General features: G+C 42.7%; 1 protein-coding gene across 1 annotated transcript in view; it reads left to right on the top strand.

Moving 5' to 3' along the window:
• The window catches only part of ABC4 (UbiA prenyltransferase family protein), an 85241-nt gene extending 70395 nt beyond the window's left edge, over positions 1-14846 (top strand). Inside the window, exons 3-13 of the mRNA XM_086524925.1 lie at positions 11494-11565; positions 11646-11784; positions 12062-12168; positions 12255-12342; positions 12575-12613; positions 12726-12836; positions 13053-13118; positions 14026-14051; positions 14096-14141; positions 14255-14371; positions 14433-14846. Coding sequence (XP_086381051.1) covers positions 11494-11565; positions 11646-11784; positions 12062-12168; positions 12255-12342; positions 12575-12613; positions 12726-12836; positions 13053-13118; positions 14026-14051; positions 14096-14141; positions 14255-14371; positions 14433-14564 — 943 coding nt within the window. The 3' untranslated portion in view covers positions 14565-14846. The remainder of the gene's footprint in view (positions 1-11493; positions 11566-11645; positions 11785-12061; positions 12169-12254; positions 12343-12574; positions 12614-12725; positions 12837-13052; positions 13119-14025; positions 14052-14095; positions 14142-14254; positions 14372-14432) is intronic.
• Positions 14847-19122: the final 4276 nt, after the last annotated feature.

The raw sequence follows: 19122 nt of genomic DNA, 5'->3' as shown, positions 1-19122 counted from the left end.
ATAGCGCCAGGAGATGTCTACAAGACAGCTTTTCGGACGAATTTTGGGTTATTTGAGTTTTTGGTGATGCCTTTTGGCTTAACCAATGCTCCTGCGACATTTAACCGGATGATGGACAAGATTTTTCGAGAGTACAGGCTATTTGTTGGCAATTTCTTTGACGACATCATTGTTTTCTCCAAGAATGAGGCAGAACAGAGAGATCATCTACTTCAAGTCTTTCAGGCATTACGAGATCACACGTTAGTGATTAATGCAAAGAAAAGTGAATTTTTCCTACCAGAGATACACTTTTTGGGACACATTGTGTCAGCAGCAGGACTGCAAATGGACCCGGCCAAGATAGAGACTATTTGTGATTGGCCGGATTTGAGGAAATGTCCACGAAGTTAGAAGCTTCTTGGGACTGTGTTCGTACTACAGGCGGTTCATACGAAAGTTTGCAGAGGTTGCTTCCCCTTTGCATACCTTGACACAGAAAGGAGTACCTTTTTCGTGGGGACCCACAGAGGTGACTGCCTTTCCGACATTGAAAGAGAAATTGACTACGGGACCTATTTTGACTTTGCCGGACTTGCAAAAGTCATTTGAAGTATATTGTGATGCTTGTGGTCGTAGTCTGGGTGCGGTCTTGATGCAAGAAGGCCATGTCATAGCTTACGAGAGCCGTTTGTTCTCTAGGCCGGAGATGACAACACAGATCTATGAGAAAGAGCTTTTGGCGGTTATCCACGCTCTTACCCAGTGGCGGTATTACCTACTCGGAGCGGATTTTACTGTCTTTACAGACCATCAGAGTTTGCGCTACTTCTTGTCACAGAAGTAGCTTTCGGAAAAGCAGATGCGGTGGGCGAATATCCAGATTGTCCATGTGAGGGACAGAAGAATGTGGTGGTAGATGCTTTGTCTCGGAAACCGTTGGTTCTGGCTATTTCCGCGATACATCATAGGAGCTTCGAGGATATGGTCGATCAGTATGCCACAGATATAAATTTTGCAGATATTTTCACACGGATACGGGATGGGGAGACAGTAGCTGGATACTCCCTTCGGGAAGGCTACTTGATGAAAAAGACTATGTTGTGCGTTACACAGCCGTTGAAGGAAAGGGTTATGAGTGAATGCCACTGTCCACCGTTTACGGGTCACCGCGGCATTGCTACCACCATGAAAGGGGTAGAGAGACACTTCTTTTGGCCGTGACTGAAAAAGGACGTGGAAGAGTTGTGCGTAGTATGCTAGAAGGTCAAGTTTGACAGGCATAAGGCACAGGCATTGTTAAAGCCTTTACCCATACGCACCCACCCCTGGAAAAGTATTGAAATGGATTTCATTTTTGATCTCCCGAGAACACAGAATGATCACGATGATTTTCCAATTACATGGCATGTCTGAGACGGTTGTCTCCGACAGAGACCCCAGATTTATGAGTTTGTTTTGGAATTTGGGAGAACATTGGCACACGGTTGCAATTCTCGTCATCGTTCCACTTGCAGACTGACGGGCAATTTGAGATTGCCTATTCAGTGATTTTAGATTTATTGAAGTCTTGTATCTCGGATCAGAAGACTCAATGGGAAAAGAACTTACCTTTGGTGGAATTTTCCTACAATAACAGGATACACTCTTCGACGGGGAAGACGCCATGTGAGATTGTTGAAAGTGCTGCGAAGGTTCCATCCTTCCTGAGCACGAAAGATTAGATATTTGAAGCGGATGAATATTCGCGAGATTTGGATACGGCTTTTGCCAAGGTTCGCGAGACTTTGCAGGAGTCTCAAGAACGACAGAAAAAGGCAGCGGATCCCCATCGTCGCGACTTGAAATTGAAGTAGGATGATTGGGTGCTCTTACTTTTGAGAAGGCACGCCTACGAAAGAAAAAGGCAAAGGAGAGGCTTTTTCTAGAGCTTAGTATGCGATACTACGGACCTTTCCAGATCACTGACAAGATAAATGATGTCTCCTTCCAATTGAAAGTGCCAGATACTTGGAGGATTCACAATGCATTGTATGTGAGTCTCTTGAAACCTGTTAAGGGTGATGTGCCTGATGATGGGGAGCCTGATGAGCAACCTGAAGTGGAAGAAAACGAGGAGATCCTTATTCATGAACAGATTTTGGCACATAACGATACGAAGAAAGGTAAAGTCCGAAGGCGGGTTCTTGGTTTAGTTCAAGAACTTTCCTGCATTTGATGCGAAGTGGATGGAGGAGGAGGACCTAGCAGATACTCCTCGGATTGTGAAACTTTACCTCGATGTTTTGGTTTAGCATAGTCTACTCCAAACGGAACCCAGAAACTCAGCTTGGCCGAAGATCTGGTGCAGTGGGATGCACAAGAGGGGAGTTACTCCGCTCCTTTGTCAACAGATGCCTCGATTTTGATACTAAAGTCACTGATGTCTCTTTGAGCTTCAGGGATACTGATAGCTGACAGTATTCTGCTAGATGACTTTATGAAATGGAATTCTTGATAATGATACTGATTTGCTCTTGACTTCTTGTGAGTGCAGGAACTGATAGACGAAATGACTGCAGCATTTTGGTCTGATTGATCTCGAATAGACATGGTTGCAATAGGGGTTAGTCATTCAGACATCGATGATGTCCCGATTGGACCTAGATGTGATTGCTAGCTACATTGACGATAAATCATGGTCTATGATGCGAATGAATGTTGAATGTCTGGTGATGTCCTGTGATGTCGTGTGATGTGACTGTCGATTTTGTACATGTGCTAGATGTGTGTTCCTAGTACGTAGGTACTAACAGTCAGTGTCTGCTAAGACGGTTTATGGCTTTTGTCGGTTTTGTAGGCGTAATCGCGGTCGATTACAATGCTTTCAAGAGGGGGGTATGTCACAAAGTGATGACGTGGCGGACAGCAGAAACCCTAATTTCTGACAGAAACCCTAATTTTCGGAAATCGCGGAGGCTATTTTTTTTAATTTTTAATTTTTTGAAATGATGGGCGACGCGAATTTTGCTTTTTTTTATTAAAAAAAAGAGAAAAGACTCTCTAAGAGAGAGAGAGAACTGATGCTTTTAATTTTAAAAGCTTTTGGGGCTCTGCTTTTGGGCATCCCTTGTAATCTTTAAATTAGTGGTGAGGGCCTCACTTCTCAGAGCATTTGGACGCAGAGTTTGAGAGTGAAACCCTAACCGCTCTCTTGTACCTTGATGATTGATTAATACAAAAAGAAATACCGAAAGGGGTGTCAGTCTTTGGGGCCAATATCTCTAGGCACGGAACTCCGCCGGGCCAATGCAAATCTATTGTGATCTGTGAATTGTTTTGAAGTGGTTATTTGGTGCTGTCGCGGTTGATTCTTGACTTGGAGTATCCAAGTCTGTTACACTACTGCAAATGGAACCCCAAATTCAACGTGGCCGGAGATCTTGTGTGGTGGGTTTGCACAAGAGGGGAGTTGCTCCGCTCCTTGGTCAGCAGATGCCTCGATTTTTGAATAATAGAGTCACTATGTCTCTTTGAGCTTCAGGGATACTGAGAGCTGACAGTATTCTGATGTATGACTTTATGAAATGGAATTTCTGGATAATATGGAACTGATTTGTTCTTGACTTGTTTAAATGCATTAACTGATAGACGGAATGACTGCAACATTTTGGTGTGAATGATCTCGATAGACATGGTTGCAATAGGGATTAGTCAAGAGGTCTTGAGTGGATCTAGATGCGATTTGCCGATAAATCATGGTCTGAGATCCGAATGAATGTTGAATGTGATTTGTCATGTGATGTCCTGTGATGTCAAGTGATGTCCTGTGATGTGTGATGTGACTGTCGATTGATGCATGTGCTAGATGTGTGTTCTTAGTGCGTCGGTACTAACAATCAGTGTCTGCTAAGACAATTTATGGCCTTTGTCTGTTTTGCAGGTGTAATCGAGGGCGATAACAATGCTTTCAAGAGGGGGGTATGTCACAAATTGGTGACATGGCTGCTATATATACACACCTGCCCTGTTGAGAATAATTTCGTGGCTGCCTAGGCACTGCTGAAAACAGTCCAACACACACACCCCGTGTGGCAGGTTTCAGGCAGCGTACGGCTTCCGCATTTTGCGGCGTAGAACCCGGGAACTGCGGAGCTGTGGACACGTGGCAGCATGTACGGACCTCCGTGTTTTACGGAAAGCTGAGGGCAGTTTTTGGCTACGAAATTCTGGTTGAAAACTTATGTTGGAGCCTTTTGGGATTGCTTTATTTTTACACTAAGCAAGAGAGAGAGAGAAAGAGTCCTCTTGCTTTAGTTTTGAAAGCTTTTAACTTTGAATGCTTTTGAGAACAGCTTTTGGGCTCTTCTTTTAGCATCCCTTGTAATCTTTAAGTATGTGGGCAGGGCCTCACAACTCTGAGCATCTGGACGTAGAGTTTGAGAGTGAGCACCTGCCTCTCTCTTGTACTTTGAACACAGATTAATACAAAACGAAATACCGAAAGGGGCTCCAGTCTTTGGGGCCAATATCTCTAGGCACGGAACTCCGCCGGGCCAGTGTAGAATCAATTGTGAACTGTGAACTGTTTTGAAGTAATTATTTCTGTTGTCGCGGTAGATTCTCGACTTGGAGTGTCCAAGTCTGTTACAGGGGGCAAAGCTGACGGCAACAAAGGAAACAAATATCAAAAACCAATGAGCAATGAGTCATGACTTATGCATGATGTTCACCTCTGGGTAGGGGCAAAAGAGTATCCCACCTCCCAATTTGTAGTGGAGTCCTGAACGTCGTGAATATCATCTCAATCCTCCTGCATAGGCTCATCTTCATGCGTAGATCCTCCTGCCTCTCCAAGCACCTCTGCCTCTGCCTCCATCTCCCACTGTAGAAAAGGATCTGTCACTTTGGATGTTGACTTGCAAAGCATTCTTAAGTGTGCGTTGACAAAAACAAGGTCATTTGCTTTCTCCACTCCAAGTTGGTTTCTCTTTCTAGATGCAATGTGGTTATATACACTCCACAATTGCTCCAAGCAAGAGGAGCTAACCACTTGGCTGAGAATGCGGACGGCAAGTCGTTGAAGATCGGGACCATCTGAACCATTTTCTTGCCACCGCAAGACGGAGGAAATCTTGGTGCGATCAATTTGGGCATCGGCTGTCCCAAATGATTCTCGCATATCCTCGTAAAACGCAAGCTGATCCTTGATTTTGCGTTGCAAGTCACGATCAGGGTGAAGCTTCTTCAAGATGGTGTTTCAATGTGTGTTTACCTCCGAATCGTGCTCCTACCTTGCACCCTGGAACTTTGGGTCCAACATAAAAGCTGCATCATGAAGAGGTGAACTATAGGCATTCCACTTGCTATTGCAAAGCTCTTTGATTTCTTCGAGCCTATCTGGGTCCTTCTCATGATCTTTAAGCGCCTTGACCATGCGGTCCATTGCTTCATAGACCTTGCCAATGCAAGGTTGCATACCATCCATCACTCTAAGCAATTTTATCATTGGTTTCACCATTTTGTCAATATTCTTTTAGAGACTCCCAAAACTCAGGATCCTCTACCTTCCCTGTACAAACGATCCCTGCGATTGTACTTGCATGGGAAGTCTCATCAAACTCTGTACTGATGAAGAGCTGCCGCATTGCACTTTGACACTCTACAAAGCGGCTTACCAATAGATGGTTGTAGGCGAAGCGCGTCTCACAATACTTTAGAAGCACTTTTCCCCCCGACCGCTTCAAGAACTCAGCTCGAAGTATGTTGTGGTTGTTGATGAAAGCAACCACCTTGGACGTGGATGCAATGAGAGACTCTATCCAAGATAGTTTGCCGAAATCCTTCAAGAGGTTGTTAAGGCAATGTGCCATGCAAAAGGACACCGTGATGTGAGGATAAGCGCTTTCCAAAATAGCTCCGGTTGCCCTGTTTGATGCCTCCCCATCGGTGACTAGACCTATCACAAGGTCCGACCCAATGGTCTCTACGGCGGAGGCCCACTCACCCGCGAGGACATCTGTTGATTTTCCTATCTCCGTGGCATCATGGGAGTAGGCAAAATACATCTCCCCTCTCCGCCCACTCACCCGCCAGGACATCTGTTGATTTTCCTATCTCCGTGGCGTCATGGGAGTGGGAAAAATACATCTCCCCTTTGGAATAGGCAACAATGCCATGGATGGACCTCCTCCTAGTGTCGCTCAATGAGGGTCACGCCATACTACGTCCATTGCCTCTTCATGTTGAGGATTGTCATCTCCACAACGGCCTTCTCTCTATCGAGTAGAGTAGTACGGGGGGCCTTGGAAGAGGGTGGCACGTAGCGTGCCCCATACTCTCCAATCCTCGTGTACATGGTCTTGAAGTGCTCCGACCTAGACATTGCACACAAGAGGTATTAGTATTAACTATTCAGATGAGAATGAGAATCGAGATGATTGATTGTATGAAAATGATAGTAAGTCTTACCGAGCATCCACACTTGCATCCACATCCTCCTTCCTTTTTGGATCCTAAGTGATATGTAGGGTGCGTTGGTGAAATTTGGGAGTGGAGACCGGAGTAGTATTAGGCATTGAAAATGCTGATCGAAATGATATCGCTGTCGTCTCCGTTGTTGCCGCATTACTATCACCACCAACTGATGAAGAAGGTGTAGAAGAGGGAAAAACCAAGTTGTTGGGGTTGATTGCGGGACGCTTAGGCCTTGCCACTTCTTTCTCTTGTTTGTTGGCTTTGATGGCGGCATCCTTGGCTTCAAATACCTTCAACAATTGCTCGTTGACGTCCTTGCATATTGCTACTTGTTGTCCCTCTAGCTTAAGGAGGTGAGCACTGACTTTGGTTGTGCCGGATTGCCGTTCGAAGCCGCATAGTTTGCAGTTCCATGCGTGTGCACCACCGGACTTTCCCAACACTCGGGAATGCACTTTTTCCCACCATGATGCTTCGTCCTTCTTCTTCTTCTTGGCACCCAAGGGGTCACGTTCACTTGATGCGGAAGCTTGCGCCATAAGTGATAGAGACTCCAGAGAGGAAGGAAGAGAGAGAGAGAGAGAGAGAGAGAGAGAGAGAGAGAGAGAGAGAGAGAGAGAGAGAGAGAGAGAGAGAGAGAGAGAGCGGTGGAGAGTGAGGGAGAGGTAGAGTCTTGACTCTCAAGCAGACTCTCAAGCATGAGCCTTGAGGCTTAAAGCCTCGACGCCCAGGGGAGAGGAAGAGAGGTGGTGAATGATTGAATCATGACTCGAGACTCGAGAGAGATGGAGAGATGGAGAGGTGGAGCTTGAGGGAGAAGTGGAGCGGCGAGCCTCAAGCTTGAGCCTCGAGGCTTAAAGCCTTGAGGCCCAAGGGAGGGAGAGAGAGTGCCTTGGCTTGATGAAGAGGTGGAGACTCGAGAGTGAGCCTTGAGGCTTGAAGGCTTGAGGAAAGTTGAACGTTCAAGCTCTTGCCTTGGCTCTTGAGGCTTGAGGGAGATTGAACTTTGAAGATATGCCTTGAGACCCTTGGCTTATATAGGAGAGGAGAAGACCCCCTCTCTTCCCCTCCCCCCCCCAAAACCATTCAAAAGCGCCCAAATACCCCCAACAATTGGATTTTTCATAACTGTCCAACGGCCAGTTTTTTTGAAAAGCGTCGTTCCGGCCTGCCGTTCTGTTACCATTTTGGCCATTCCCCCCGTTCCGATTACAGAATTCTGGGAACACCGTTTGTCCATGTTTCCATTCCACCCCCCCAACCTCTTTGGGAACGCGTTCCGGGAACGGGAAGGGCCCGTTCCCTGTTACTCTGTTGTGCTCATCACTCCCCTCTCTGCCATGGACAAAGATGGTTACAACGTGTCTGTGCCTCTTCCGTATATCTCGTATATAGACGAAGTTCCGATGGAGATTTTGCCAACAAATTGCACGCAAGATTCTCCTACCCCAGAGTTGGAACTTGTTCCAAAGGCGGTACCTGTGTCAAATTTAACCATGCTCGAAGTATCAGAAACATTTACTTTCGCCGAGCAGTCAGCATGGCCGGTTCAAAAGATGGCGACGACCATATTATGCCAAAGATCCAATAGCAGTTCTAAAAGAGCAGATCCAACAAGCTATCTCTATTGTTACATCGATGGCATCATGCTTGGACGTACTTCAGGGTCATTCTTCTTTGCGCGCGCCGAGGGCTACACAGTCAGTTTCCTCATTAGCAGATTCACCAACCGACCAGGAAGAACCGCTCAAACCGGAGGTTTCTCATCCCAAATTTCCTCACCCACCAAAGCATGGTTTCGCAGAGACAACTAGACACAAAGTATCTTCATGTGAGCAGCAAGAGTCTCAACATAAACATTCTTTGAGATGTTACAGTTCTAAGCAACCTACTTCTTATTGGAATCATCAACAACAAAAGCAACAATATGAAGCTTCCAAAGGATCTTATCTTAAAAAGAAATCAGCCATATCAAGATGGGCTTACTTAGTGGCACATATATCTGATCTTAGTCGAGTACTCGGTCGTGAATGCCGCGATGCTGGACAAGTTCCCCTTCGCGAGTTATGTCCTACATTTAAGTCTTTCTTGTCTGATGGTGGTAAAGTTGAAGATTTATTGATCCTTTCCTTGTGCAAGAGGATTTTTCGGAGGTCTAAGAGGCAACAACTCCCTCAAACCCCCGCTTCTCAATTCGAAGCCTTAATACCCGCTAAAACAGTTGAAGATTCAAAAGCTTTTGGTTCTTGTGTGACAACCAACAAGCACATAACCCCTTCTTTGACTGTGATCCAGGCAAAAATATTCGCCTCGTCACCACCCTTGCAGAATAAAGTCTTTGTCTGTGAATGGATACCAAATGCAGTGGTGAATGAATTTTTCAAACTTGAAGATACCAGTCCTTACCTTCAGTAATGCAAAAGATAAATCAGATGCAAACTCTTGCAACACGACTTTAGTTGTTGCAATTGAATCTTTGGGCGCAACTTGTTCTATTGATAAACCTTTACAGATGGTTATACCTCCAAACACTACTCTATCTCAGTGTACGGCATCTCTTTTGGAGGATTTTATTGTTCAAACAAACCAATGGAATACCTTGCAGATTTCCAACCAGTGGTCATCACTCCACGGAAAACTCAAGTCAGTTTACCAATAGTTTCGCTTGAAGCAGATAAAGTTTCAATCTTTTCTTGGACAAAGCTCAAAGTTACAAATGACTTTGACAAAGGCACTAATCAAGTTGCAGATGTGGTCAGTTTTTAGTTTGGCAAAATAGTTATGGTCAATAACAGTGTCATGACATGGGACTTAACAATTAGAGCTTTGGATGCAGAAGCAAGCAGAAATATTTTCCTTCTCTCGGAGTTTCTACAGCTACCCTTGGGTTTTATTTTAAATGGGAGGGAATGTCACGATTGTGACTATGCTACATTATTACATCTTGTCCTAGTTGCAGATACGAGAAGTGACATGCCAAGGAAAACAGGTCACGAGACATGCCTCTTCACCAAAAGCCACACTCCTTCAACGTCCGGTCACACCCCTTTAACCAATGGTTGCAGCCCTTCGTCCAAAGGATTTTCTTTACATCTAAAGTCTCATCTCTTCACCATGAGACTTGTCTTTTCAATTATGACTCTTCGTCTCCTATATAAGGAGCCTATTGTACTCAGTTTTCAAGCATTTATTCAATCAATCAAACAACAAGTGTTCTTGTCTCTAGTCTTAGTTTGATCTCAAGTATGAAGTTTTAGTCTTAACTATAGGATTAGCACCACTAATCCTCACAGAGTGTCTTGAGCAAGCATCACCGAGGGTCTGTAGTCCAAGTGTGGTGATCATATCAGATAGCTCACAAATAAACCTAGGGTCCTTTCTTTAGGACCCTACCCTCTAGGCCTCTTCAAAATTGTAAATCAAAACCATTTCAAAAACTGATTAAAAGTCATCTACAAGGGAGGTTGAAATCAAGAGAACATAAAATAAATGTTAAAAATAAAAGGTTATTTATCGAAATATCAATGCATCCGGAGGGTGATAGAAACTCAGCTCGTTGGTTTTGTAGAGTATGTTCAAAGCATGAATGACCTCTATACAAACCTGCACCTACTCTTGGGCACTGACGACGTGAGTAGGGATGTCATAGTTGTTGTCCAAGCTATGCATGATAAAGGTGATAATCTTATTCTTCCTGTTTGGACAAGTAGCGAAGTTGTGGTCACATTTTGTCAAGTTTGGATCTTCGTACTTCTTCGGTTATCTGCAGCCTCTTCTTCATAGGTTTGTAGTAGTATTCATTTTTCGATTTCGTATTTAGCTTACTTAGGACTTAAGATTATGTTCCTTTAGAAGTTGTTGTGTGAAGTTTGATTTCTAGGATTAAGGTTTTAAGACGTATTTTCCTTTTTTGTTTAAAGTTGAGTACTTGTTTTAAGTTTTAGCCAAGTAAGATGCGTCAACTTATTTTACTTGTCGCTCTTCTAAAAACATTTTTATGTTAATAATGTTCTGTTTTATCTAGTTTTGTTTCATAGCAAATAAAGTGATTTTTTTTTTCTCTTTTCTTTTTTTGAGTCCCTCGCTTTTATAGTTTTATGAGTTCTTTATTCCCTCTTATAATTCGTGAGTTCAGACTATTCTGAACTTATGAAGGTATATCGAAATATCAATGCATTTTGCAAAAATTCCCAAAGTACACATGAAGGTTTAAAAGCTTCAAAATAACTCTTGTATTGATTCTAAGCGTTTGAGCTTCTGAGGGAGCCCACAACCATACTTTTCCAACTGCTTTTCCAAAGTAACTAGTTGGAAAGAATTTCTTACAAGAAGATGAGAGTTTCAGAACTTCTGATCATAGTCTTTAGGGTATCCTCCTCTTCAGAATGCAACTGGTTCAATGCCAAGACAACCTGTTGGCTCAGCTTACAAGGCAAGTGGAGAAAGCGTTAAATTTCATGGTTCCCAGGATAATGAGAAGGCCTTAGCCTTCATACAATAGATTGACACAGCTTTTTCTGGGGAAAATTTTACATGGTTGACACCTTCCTTTGAAGCATATGTTCAAATCATATTCCATTCCTTAGACAGAAATTTTTACCAATGTGCTCACATAGTGGCATTTATGTCAAGGAATAATGAACCTTTTCATAATATCATTCTAGATCCTAATAATTATATCATCTTGCATTGAGGGAGCACCAAAAACTTGTAAAAATTAATGTCTTGAGATATGTTCCTAAAATTGACAAGTGGTATACTGGGAGGGTATTTTGGGAATCTTTAAATTTGAGGGGCATTTTGGGTGCTTTCACAAATTCCGGGGGTATTTTGGTACTTTTCCCGGAAAAAAACAACTCTTCTGTTTAATTTGCAACAAGAAAGAGCTCAAGTATTATGTTTTGCCTTTTGTGATATTCTGCTTGGAAGTTTCTACAGGCTGTTGAATGTTTGCTATGCTTACACAGGTTTGGCTTTGATTGATAGTAATTGGGTTTCCTGGTTCATAATTTTCAGTTTGATTTGATCCTATTAACTTCAATTTTGTGCGTTGGTCAGTAATGATGCCTATGATGCTGAGACAGGCGTTGATAAAGGAAAAAGAGAGTCTGTTGTCAATATGACAGGAAGGTAATGCTAAGCTTGTGGGTTCGCTGGTGCTTAAAGAGCTATTCAAACGTGTGCATGACGTGTTTGGCTTGTCTTTGCAGTCGTGAAGCAGTATTAGTTTCTGCATATGCATGCCTGGCTCTTGGGATTTCTGGTCTTTTATGGGTCTGTTGGCAAGCTCAAAACATGCAAATTTTTGCCCTTGAAGCTGCTGCTATTGCCTGTGGGTACATATATCAGGTTTGCTGTTTTTTTTTCTGTGTAAAGTAATAAATGCTAGCTGAGAGGTTTTTGGGGAATTTTCCTCAGGGAGGGATCACGAAGGGGTTTGGGCTTTATCATCATGTGTTGGGGAGCTTATGCTTTTAATTGATTGGGCTTATACTGTGTGTATGGGGAGCTTATGGTTGTACATGTGGCATTTCTTATAATAGTACTGGTCCCAAGCTCCATTTTTGTACATTTAAATGTAATTGGTTATGCTATCTGACACAATTTTGTGTGTCACTCTACTCAGTGTCCTCCATTTCGACTCAGCTATTTGGGGCTAGGAGAGCCTCTTTGTTTTACTGCATTCGGTCCGCTTGCAACAACAGCTTTTTATTTAAGCCAACAAATTGGCAGGTATGAGAAACCTGAATTATATTACCTTTCAAGTTCCTTATATTCTAAAATATCTTCATGTGCTTATCTAGCTGAATGGTTCGTAGCCTGCCAATAACTGGCACGATCCTGGGAGCGGCAACATTAGTTGGCATTACCACAACATTGATCCTTTTTTGCAGCCATTTCCACCAGGCAGGTTTTAAACTCTGATCCCCCCCCCACGGCCCCCCCCCAAAAAAAAAAAAGAAAAAAAAAAATCCTTTGCCAGAGGAAATAGGAATTTTTACGTTCTCCAATGGCCGCCGCTCGTGTCTGTCCCTTGTTTTGTAGCAATTTTATCCAGCTTTGATGCATTCTTAACAAGGTTTAAAGAGTTCAGAAAATTCAAGAGGACTAAACTATAACGTTTCTTAAACAAATGCAGATTGAGGGAGACAGGAGTGTGGGCAAGTTCTCTCCATTGGTAAGGCACATGTTGATATATAGAGGGAGTTTCCTTGGTGAAGAAAGAGTTTATACTGGTTACTCGATTTATTCATCTTTTCCATTTTATTACTGTATGTATAATTCTACAGGTGAGGCTGGGAACAGAGAAAGGCAAAAAAGTGGTCAAAGTATCAGTTATTGGGCTTTATATGCTTGCTTTAGGAATGATAGCAATGAAATGGCTGCCTTATCATTGTGCAGTAAGTATGCCTTTCGGAACAATTCTGGCGGTACCTTTGTTAAAGTTTTGTTGTAACTTGTCACTGAGTTTTGACACAATTCTGGAAGGCCAAATAGGCTTTTAGAAGTGAGGAGTACTTTTGATGAGGACATATCAGAGTCTATGTTGGAGTTTTGGAAGCTGAGTAGCATTCTTTTGTGATGACTACATTGTCTGTTTCAAATGGCTTATGCAGGTTCTTGTTTTGTTGACGGTACCAATTGGAAAGATGATTGTTGACTATGTGACAGAGCATCATGAGGTATGACTATCAAGGAACTTTTCCTATATGCTTCTAGAACGCTAGTTTCTGTTGCTCCAACTTGAATTTATAGGAAATTGAGGATTTGTGAAGCAATATTTAGAATACCATAGAGCCTGTAAAGCTTTAGTTGGTTAGATGCATAGTAACAGGAAATGTGCATTCTAGTACCTCAGAACGGCGCTCTGGCCAGCTTTGGACAAGTGGAACTCCTGGAACGCCCGAGTGTTCCACTTTCCTGTTTTGGTACTGTCAGAACGCTTCCAGATGGTGACCAGACGCGGGGTGTACAGAACGGGCATGTCGGGCCGGGCAATGTCTGAATACATTTTGAATGCTAAAAATGGCCACATCAGAGGCCAAATGGTACCTTTTCAAGAGGAGGGCTCTCTTTGAAAGGAGCCCTCTTTCACGGGCTCTCTCTTTGCAAGCTAAATAAGAGATTCCCTTCCTCTCCTGTTCTCATTGGCTCTCACAGCACTTAGGCCTTGGCACTTGCAAGTGACAACTTGCCTCCCCCTCCCCACTTAGCTGTAGTGAATGTGATGCTGCACTCATGAGACTAGAGTAGGTTGGGGCACCTAGGGCTCAATGTGTCGTGTGGATCTAACATTTTGGAATCTAGAGCTGAAAATTGTGTATTTTAATTGTTTTTGTGTCCTCATTCCGGCCCCCCATTCCCGTTCGGCACCTTTGGCCATTCCCGTTCCCTGTTTCACTTGTGTAACAGCACTTGCAGAGGTTTATTGCCATAAATCCAGCAAGACTTTGAGGTTTTGGAGGCTATCTTGTGTCCCTCAGATGTCCATTGTAATGGGAGATTTTTGTTTTTGATGGGGGGTGTGGGGGTGGGGGTGCGGGTGTGGGAGAGAGAGAGAGGATTGACTGGTGTTTTTTTTGGACACAGAATAAGGAAAAGATTTTTCTTGCAAAGTACTACTGTGTTCGTCTGCATACAGCATTTGGAGCGGCATTAGGTCTAGGTTTGTTATTGGCGGCACAGATGGCAATATAAACGACAAGGTACATAGAATGCTGGGTGGTATGCCACATTCATTCTTTTTCTACAGATCATGTTCTCTTTTCACAGCATGTGCACCTCAGCTAGCAATGGAAGGATGTAAGTGCGTGTGCAGATTTTGTTGAGAATCAATATAGTAACCTTGCACTTCGAATCCTATACAAGCTTGTGCCATACGACCCGTTCAGTTGAGAAGCCTGGTTGCAACATGGTTTCACGGTTATGTTGTATGGTATGCATTCGATTTTTTATCCAAGATCCCTTGATGAGAACTGACATTTGATAGCGACCAGGGCTCGGGAAAAGATGAGTTGGACTTACCCCAAATCCCTTTCGAGTTGAAAAAGGAGAGGAGAGGAAGTTCTATTAGATGTCAGAAGTTCCATGTCCATGTTCTTTTCAAGCCATGTTGTTTTCAGCCATAGCATGTTCTCCTTGTAATGGTGGTGGGGAGAAAAAAAACCGCCTCTGGAAAACCCTTATGAAATGAGCCTGCTTGATAGCAATTGCTCAGCAGAGTCTTCAGCCTGGCAGCTTTTTTTAAAAACTCATGAAGCTCGAACATACAGCTGACAAAAAATAAATGAATCTTTATGATATATTTCTACAAACATACAGGTGTGACTTGTGAGTGTAGAATATGCTGTGGTTGGATGGGTACTGCTTTTCGGCGATTTTTTAGATCAAGAACTTAACTTTATGCTTTCTGGCTTGGAGTGGAGTGTAAACATTTTGTGGAAGACTTCCTCATGTGGCCTCACAAAGGAATTCCATAGAATATGAGGGAAGGTGAAGAAAACAGGCCTTATCTCAAACAAATGCATGGCTATTGAATGCAGTTGGTGTGGCAAACACTAAGCAAGTTTGGTGGCCTTCATAGTGTCATTTTGATTGCTAGGGCTAACACTAAACAGTGTGGCAGCCTTAAGGTTTTTTTGTTATATCTATATCCAGAGACATGACTTTTACACTTTTCTATGCTGCTACTGATGACAATATTTTGTATCTCCTAATGCGTTTAAATACATTAAATTCAAGTGGAAACCCTCGAAGAAGAAGAAACAGCAAGTGAAAGGTGAAGAAAGAAAGTTGCACATTGCATGCACACAGGGCACCTCTTTATATATGAAAACCATTTTTTCCATTTCAACTCTCATGTTAGAAACAAGTTCATTTCTCCTACTTATGATGCAATTTGCTTGGTATGTGATGATTTTGTATTTTCCTTGTAAGTTTTGTGTGCAAGTCAAGTTATTTGTGTCAGACTAAACAAGCATACTTTTAAGTGCTAGCCTTAAAGAATTACAAAAGGGTGATGTGAGTATTCTTTGTTTTATTAAAACATCCCAAGGGAAATTAATCTTACATGGAAATGCCTAATCAACACTTTAAATCATTGAAATCAAACCAATCAAAGAAGAATGATCCACTAAACTCTAACAAGAGTGATTGCATAAGCAAAAAGCAATCATGTATTTAATAAAATTTTTCATTTTTGTTTTTGCAAGAAAATGATCCTTCCATTAGTTAAGAAAACTGTCCAATGGGCTACGACTTGCCCCTACTAGAGAGGGCTACATCCAAATGTGAGGAGGCTCCCAATGAGAAGTTAGATGTATACAATGATAGCTAAATGAAGATTTGGGAGGAGAAAACAACTGCTCGAGTCAGCAGTATTGCCATCGAGGCACCCGTGAACCATGGTGAAGAAGTGCCTTGGTCAACAAAGTTGCAAGAAGGCCTTGTGATACTCCCACATGCAATCAAAGTTGCCTTGAAGCCTCCGGAATTGTCTCTCGAGTGTATGGATCAATTCCAATCGGATGTCTCGTACAGTCTTCGTCGATGAGACGGGTTGAGCCTCAAGATAAGCAATGGGCTTTCTAGATAAACCACAGTATGTTGTTGCAGACGAGCTCCCAACAACTCTCTCTCTATCTTTGCTTCACTCTTGACAACAAGCTTTGTGGTGGGCTGGAGTGTAGGTTGGCGCTCCTGTATCACAATTGTCTTGTGACAATTGTTGACTGAAGCCATCTCAAAATGAAGTGTTGGGCCTATGAGGGTGGACCAAGCTACAACACCCCAAGTGTACTAGCTAGCTGTAGGCATCAATTGAAGCCAGATTTGTTGTGCCATGGGACATTCGCACAGACAGTGGCATTGTCTTAAGTGGACAGTGCATATTGTACAGTGACCTCTGCGCACCAACCAACTCCCAAATGCAGTAGCTCCATGGGCAACTAGCCATTGACTCTCCGCGGTTGTCTTGTGTCCCACAAGCGCTCCCAAAAATTTGCCAAGAACTCAGTAGTGAGACACTCATCCTGCCAATTATCCGTTGCAACTCAACAAGCCTCTCTCGCGCTATTAGTGTATGATGCCCGTCGTGCTGTGTACTGGGTAAAAGGATTTCGCCAAAACCACTCTTCATTACACTCTCACCAAAGGGTACCTCTCCCAAGCCTATAACGGCAGGGTCCTAACTCAACAATTGACAGGTTAGGGTCTATCACACAAGTCCCCCCATTGATGCCCACAACTTGGGTCCATTGAAAGCAACACGTGGCCACCTCTGGTACCTCAATAACGACTCTATGGAGGTGGGACCCTCTCTCTAAACCTTAAGGAACATGCCTCAAAAACACTTTTAACCAAACACACACAAACCACAACATAAATTGAGTCCAAAGCACAAAAACTAGAGTTTAAAGCATGTTAAACTGACATAATGGAATAATTGTAAATTCAAATTTTGTGTTGCCGATAAGTTACATGTTAATTACTTAAGATAGAGGCAATCAAAATGTTATCCAAAAAACCATCCCTCATGGGTTAGTAGAGAGCGTTAAGCTGTAATGATAACATGGCAGTATAAGGGTTTTCTACAAAGCTTGGCTTCCTAAAATTACATGAGCTTTTTAAGGATGATATACTAGGGCTAAAAGACCATTGGCATTAAATGTGGCCCCATCAAGTATTCTCCATAACTAGTCGTCTTTCCACCTCGCTTGAGTGTAGCTTTAACATAGTTGTCCTCCGATGTAGGCTTCACATTGAAGGTGAAAGCTTTGGCTGATCGATCCGCAACATCATGCCACTTGGCAAGAACCTCTTGCAAATCCCTAGACAAAAATTTACTACCCCGATCCTCTAGGCCAGGTACAATGATGTAGGGACTAGGCAAATTAAAATGGCATTTATAAAGATTGTTGTCGATCAATAGCACATTTTTTGTATCGTATCGTGGAACCAACTTTAGAAATTGTTGCAGATTCTTGAAAAATAATGGTTTTGCACCTACCATTTAGAATGTGGCTACATCACACAACTATGTCCAACCCATCCGCTGAAGTAGTCACAAAGCCTCCCAAAAGCTGCTTTGATTATTCTGTTCACTCTGTTCAGTATTGTTGAACTCCAAATGTAAATATTTGCCCAATCCAGAGCCCAAGCTAAGAACTGTTGTGCATCCTTGGGAACATAGAGGTACCTAAAGAACAACAATTCCCGCTCTGTGGGCATGCACAAATCATACATACATAAAAAATACTTCAAAGCCTCAGTCAAACATGTTATCTTTTTTGTTGATGGGTTAAGCATCTGAGTTATCAGGATCTTTAATCCATGAAATACAGAAGACATCGTTAAGATCAAACACTAATGATGTTCATGAGGGGATATCAAATGGAAGTGATGTGATGGTTTTTGAAATATAGGGAGGTGGATCTTTGATAATTATTATTTCTTTGATAGGCAATTTGAGAGTTCCCTTTTCTTTTGGTATCTCTGTAAAAGACATGGGGTTTACATACTTCAAGGAGTAGACTAAGCAAGAGTGACAACTCCAATAAATTGAGAGACAGAGAAATGGAGGCCAACGTAAAATTCTCATTTCTATTCAAAAAGCAAGAATCAAAAATTCTGTCATTACAAGAGAGTGCAGACACAAAGGGTCTTCAATGCCACAGTTTCTTGCAAAAACAAGGCTTTGGGGGGTGGAAAATAATACTAGATGTTGGAGGGGAGTACTTTTTTTGGGGGACTTCTTCGCAGGAGGCGATGACTTCGGAACTTCCTCGCTCATCGCTTTCCCATCTCCACCTAAAACCAAAACCTAGGCGACTTATACACTGATGAGCATGAACACGAGCTATAGAGATAAAACTATCAATGAGGTTTACCCTACAAATTTTCTCTACGTGCTGAGATTCTTTTCCTAAACAAGCCATGAGTAAAAGAGGTATCACCATCACTCTCTTCCTCAGCCTTGTCAGATTGCTGCTTTGAGCGGTTCATCTATGAGGCTCGCGTATTTTTGGATTGTCTAGTTGCACCATAAAGAGACACATCAATAAAAATCACTCAATTCCTATAGGGAGCCAAGTCCTAGATAGCCAAAACAACTTACCATCATCATGTTTCTTTTGCTTCCTTGACTTCTTCACCATATCACTAAGGAAGACAGGGGAATCTAGATCTGCATCACCATGAACTATGTGTTGCACCGCTTCCACCCTCTCTTGTGCTATAGAATCCGTCATCATCTTCCATTGGTTCAGTTTGCTTTGGTTCTGGTTCACCTACTGTCTGTTGAGAGGGATCCACCTCAGCTGGGGTTTTGTCAATTGCCACATGTGAGCTTTCCTTGCAAGCTAGAGTTTTGTCACTTGCCAAGGATGAACCTTCCCTGCCACCTGGAGTTGGCTGATCATCAAATTTCATGTTTGTGTCTATGGTGTGGGCGTTCGGAGTTCGGTCAACATTCACGTTTGGCACCTTAGCTGGTAATGTTGCCACATATGGCAAATGACTGGAACTTGCAACTACACCACAAAAGTTGTAGCTTGTGTAATCAAAAAAAGTTTCTTACATTCTTAACAAACTCTATTAATCTCAATAGACATGGAGAATAGAAAAACAACCATTATGCACATGCATCGACTTTGCCGATTCCAAAATACTCTGCTTACAGGAAGGGTT

The sequence above is a fragment of the Adiantum capillus-veneris genome, chromosome 12 (genome assembly GCF_014529385.1).
Source record: "Adiantum capillus-veneris isolate H3 chromosome 12, ASM1452938v2, whole genome shotgun sequence".
Classification (NCBI taxonomy): domain Eukaryota; kingdom Viridiplantae; phylum Streptophyta; class Polypodiopsida; order Polypodiales; family Pteridaceae; genus Adiantum; species Adiantum capillus-veneris.
Note: the sequence above shows the minus strand (reverse complement) of the source record. Positions and strands in the feature narration are given on the sequence as shown.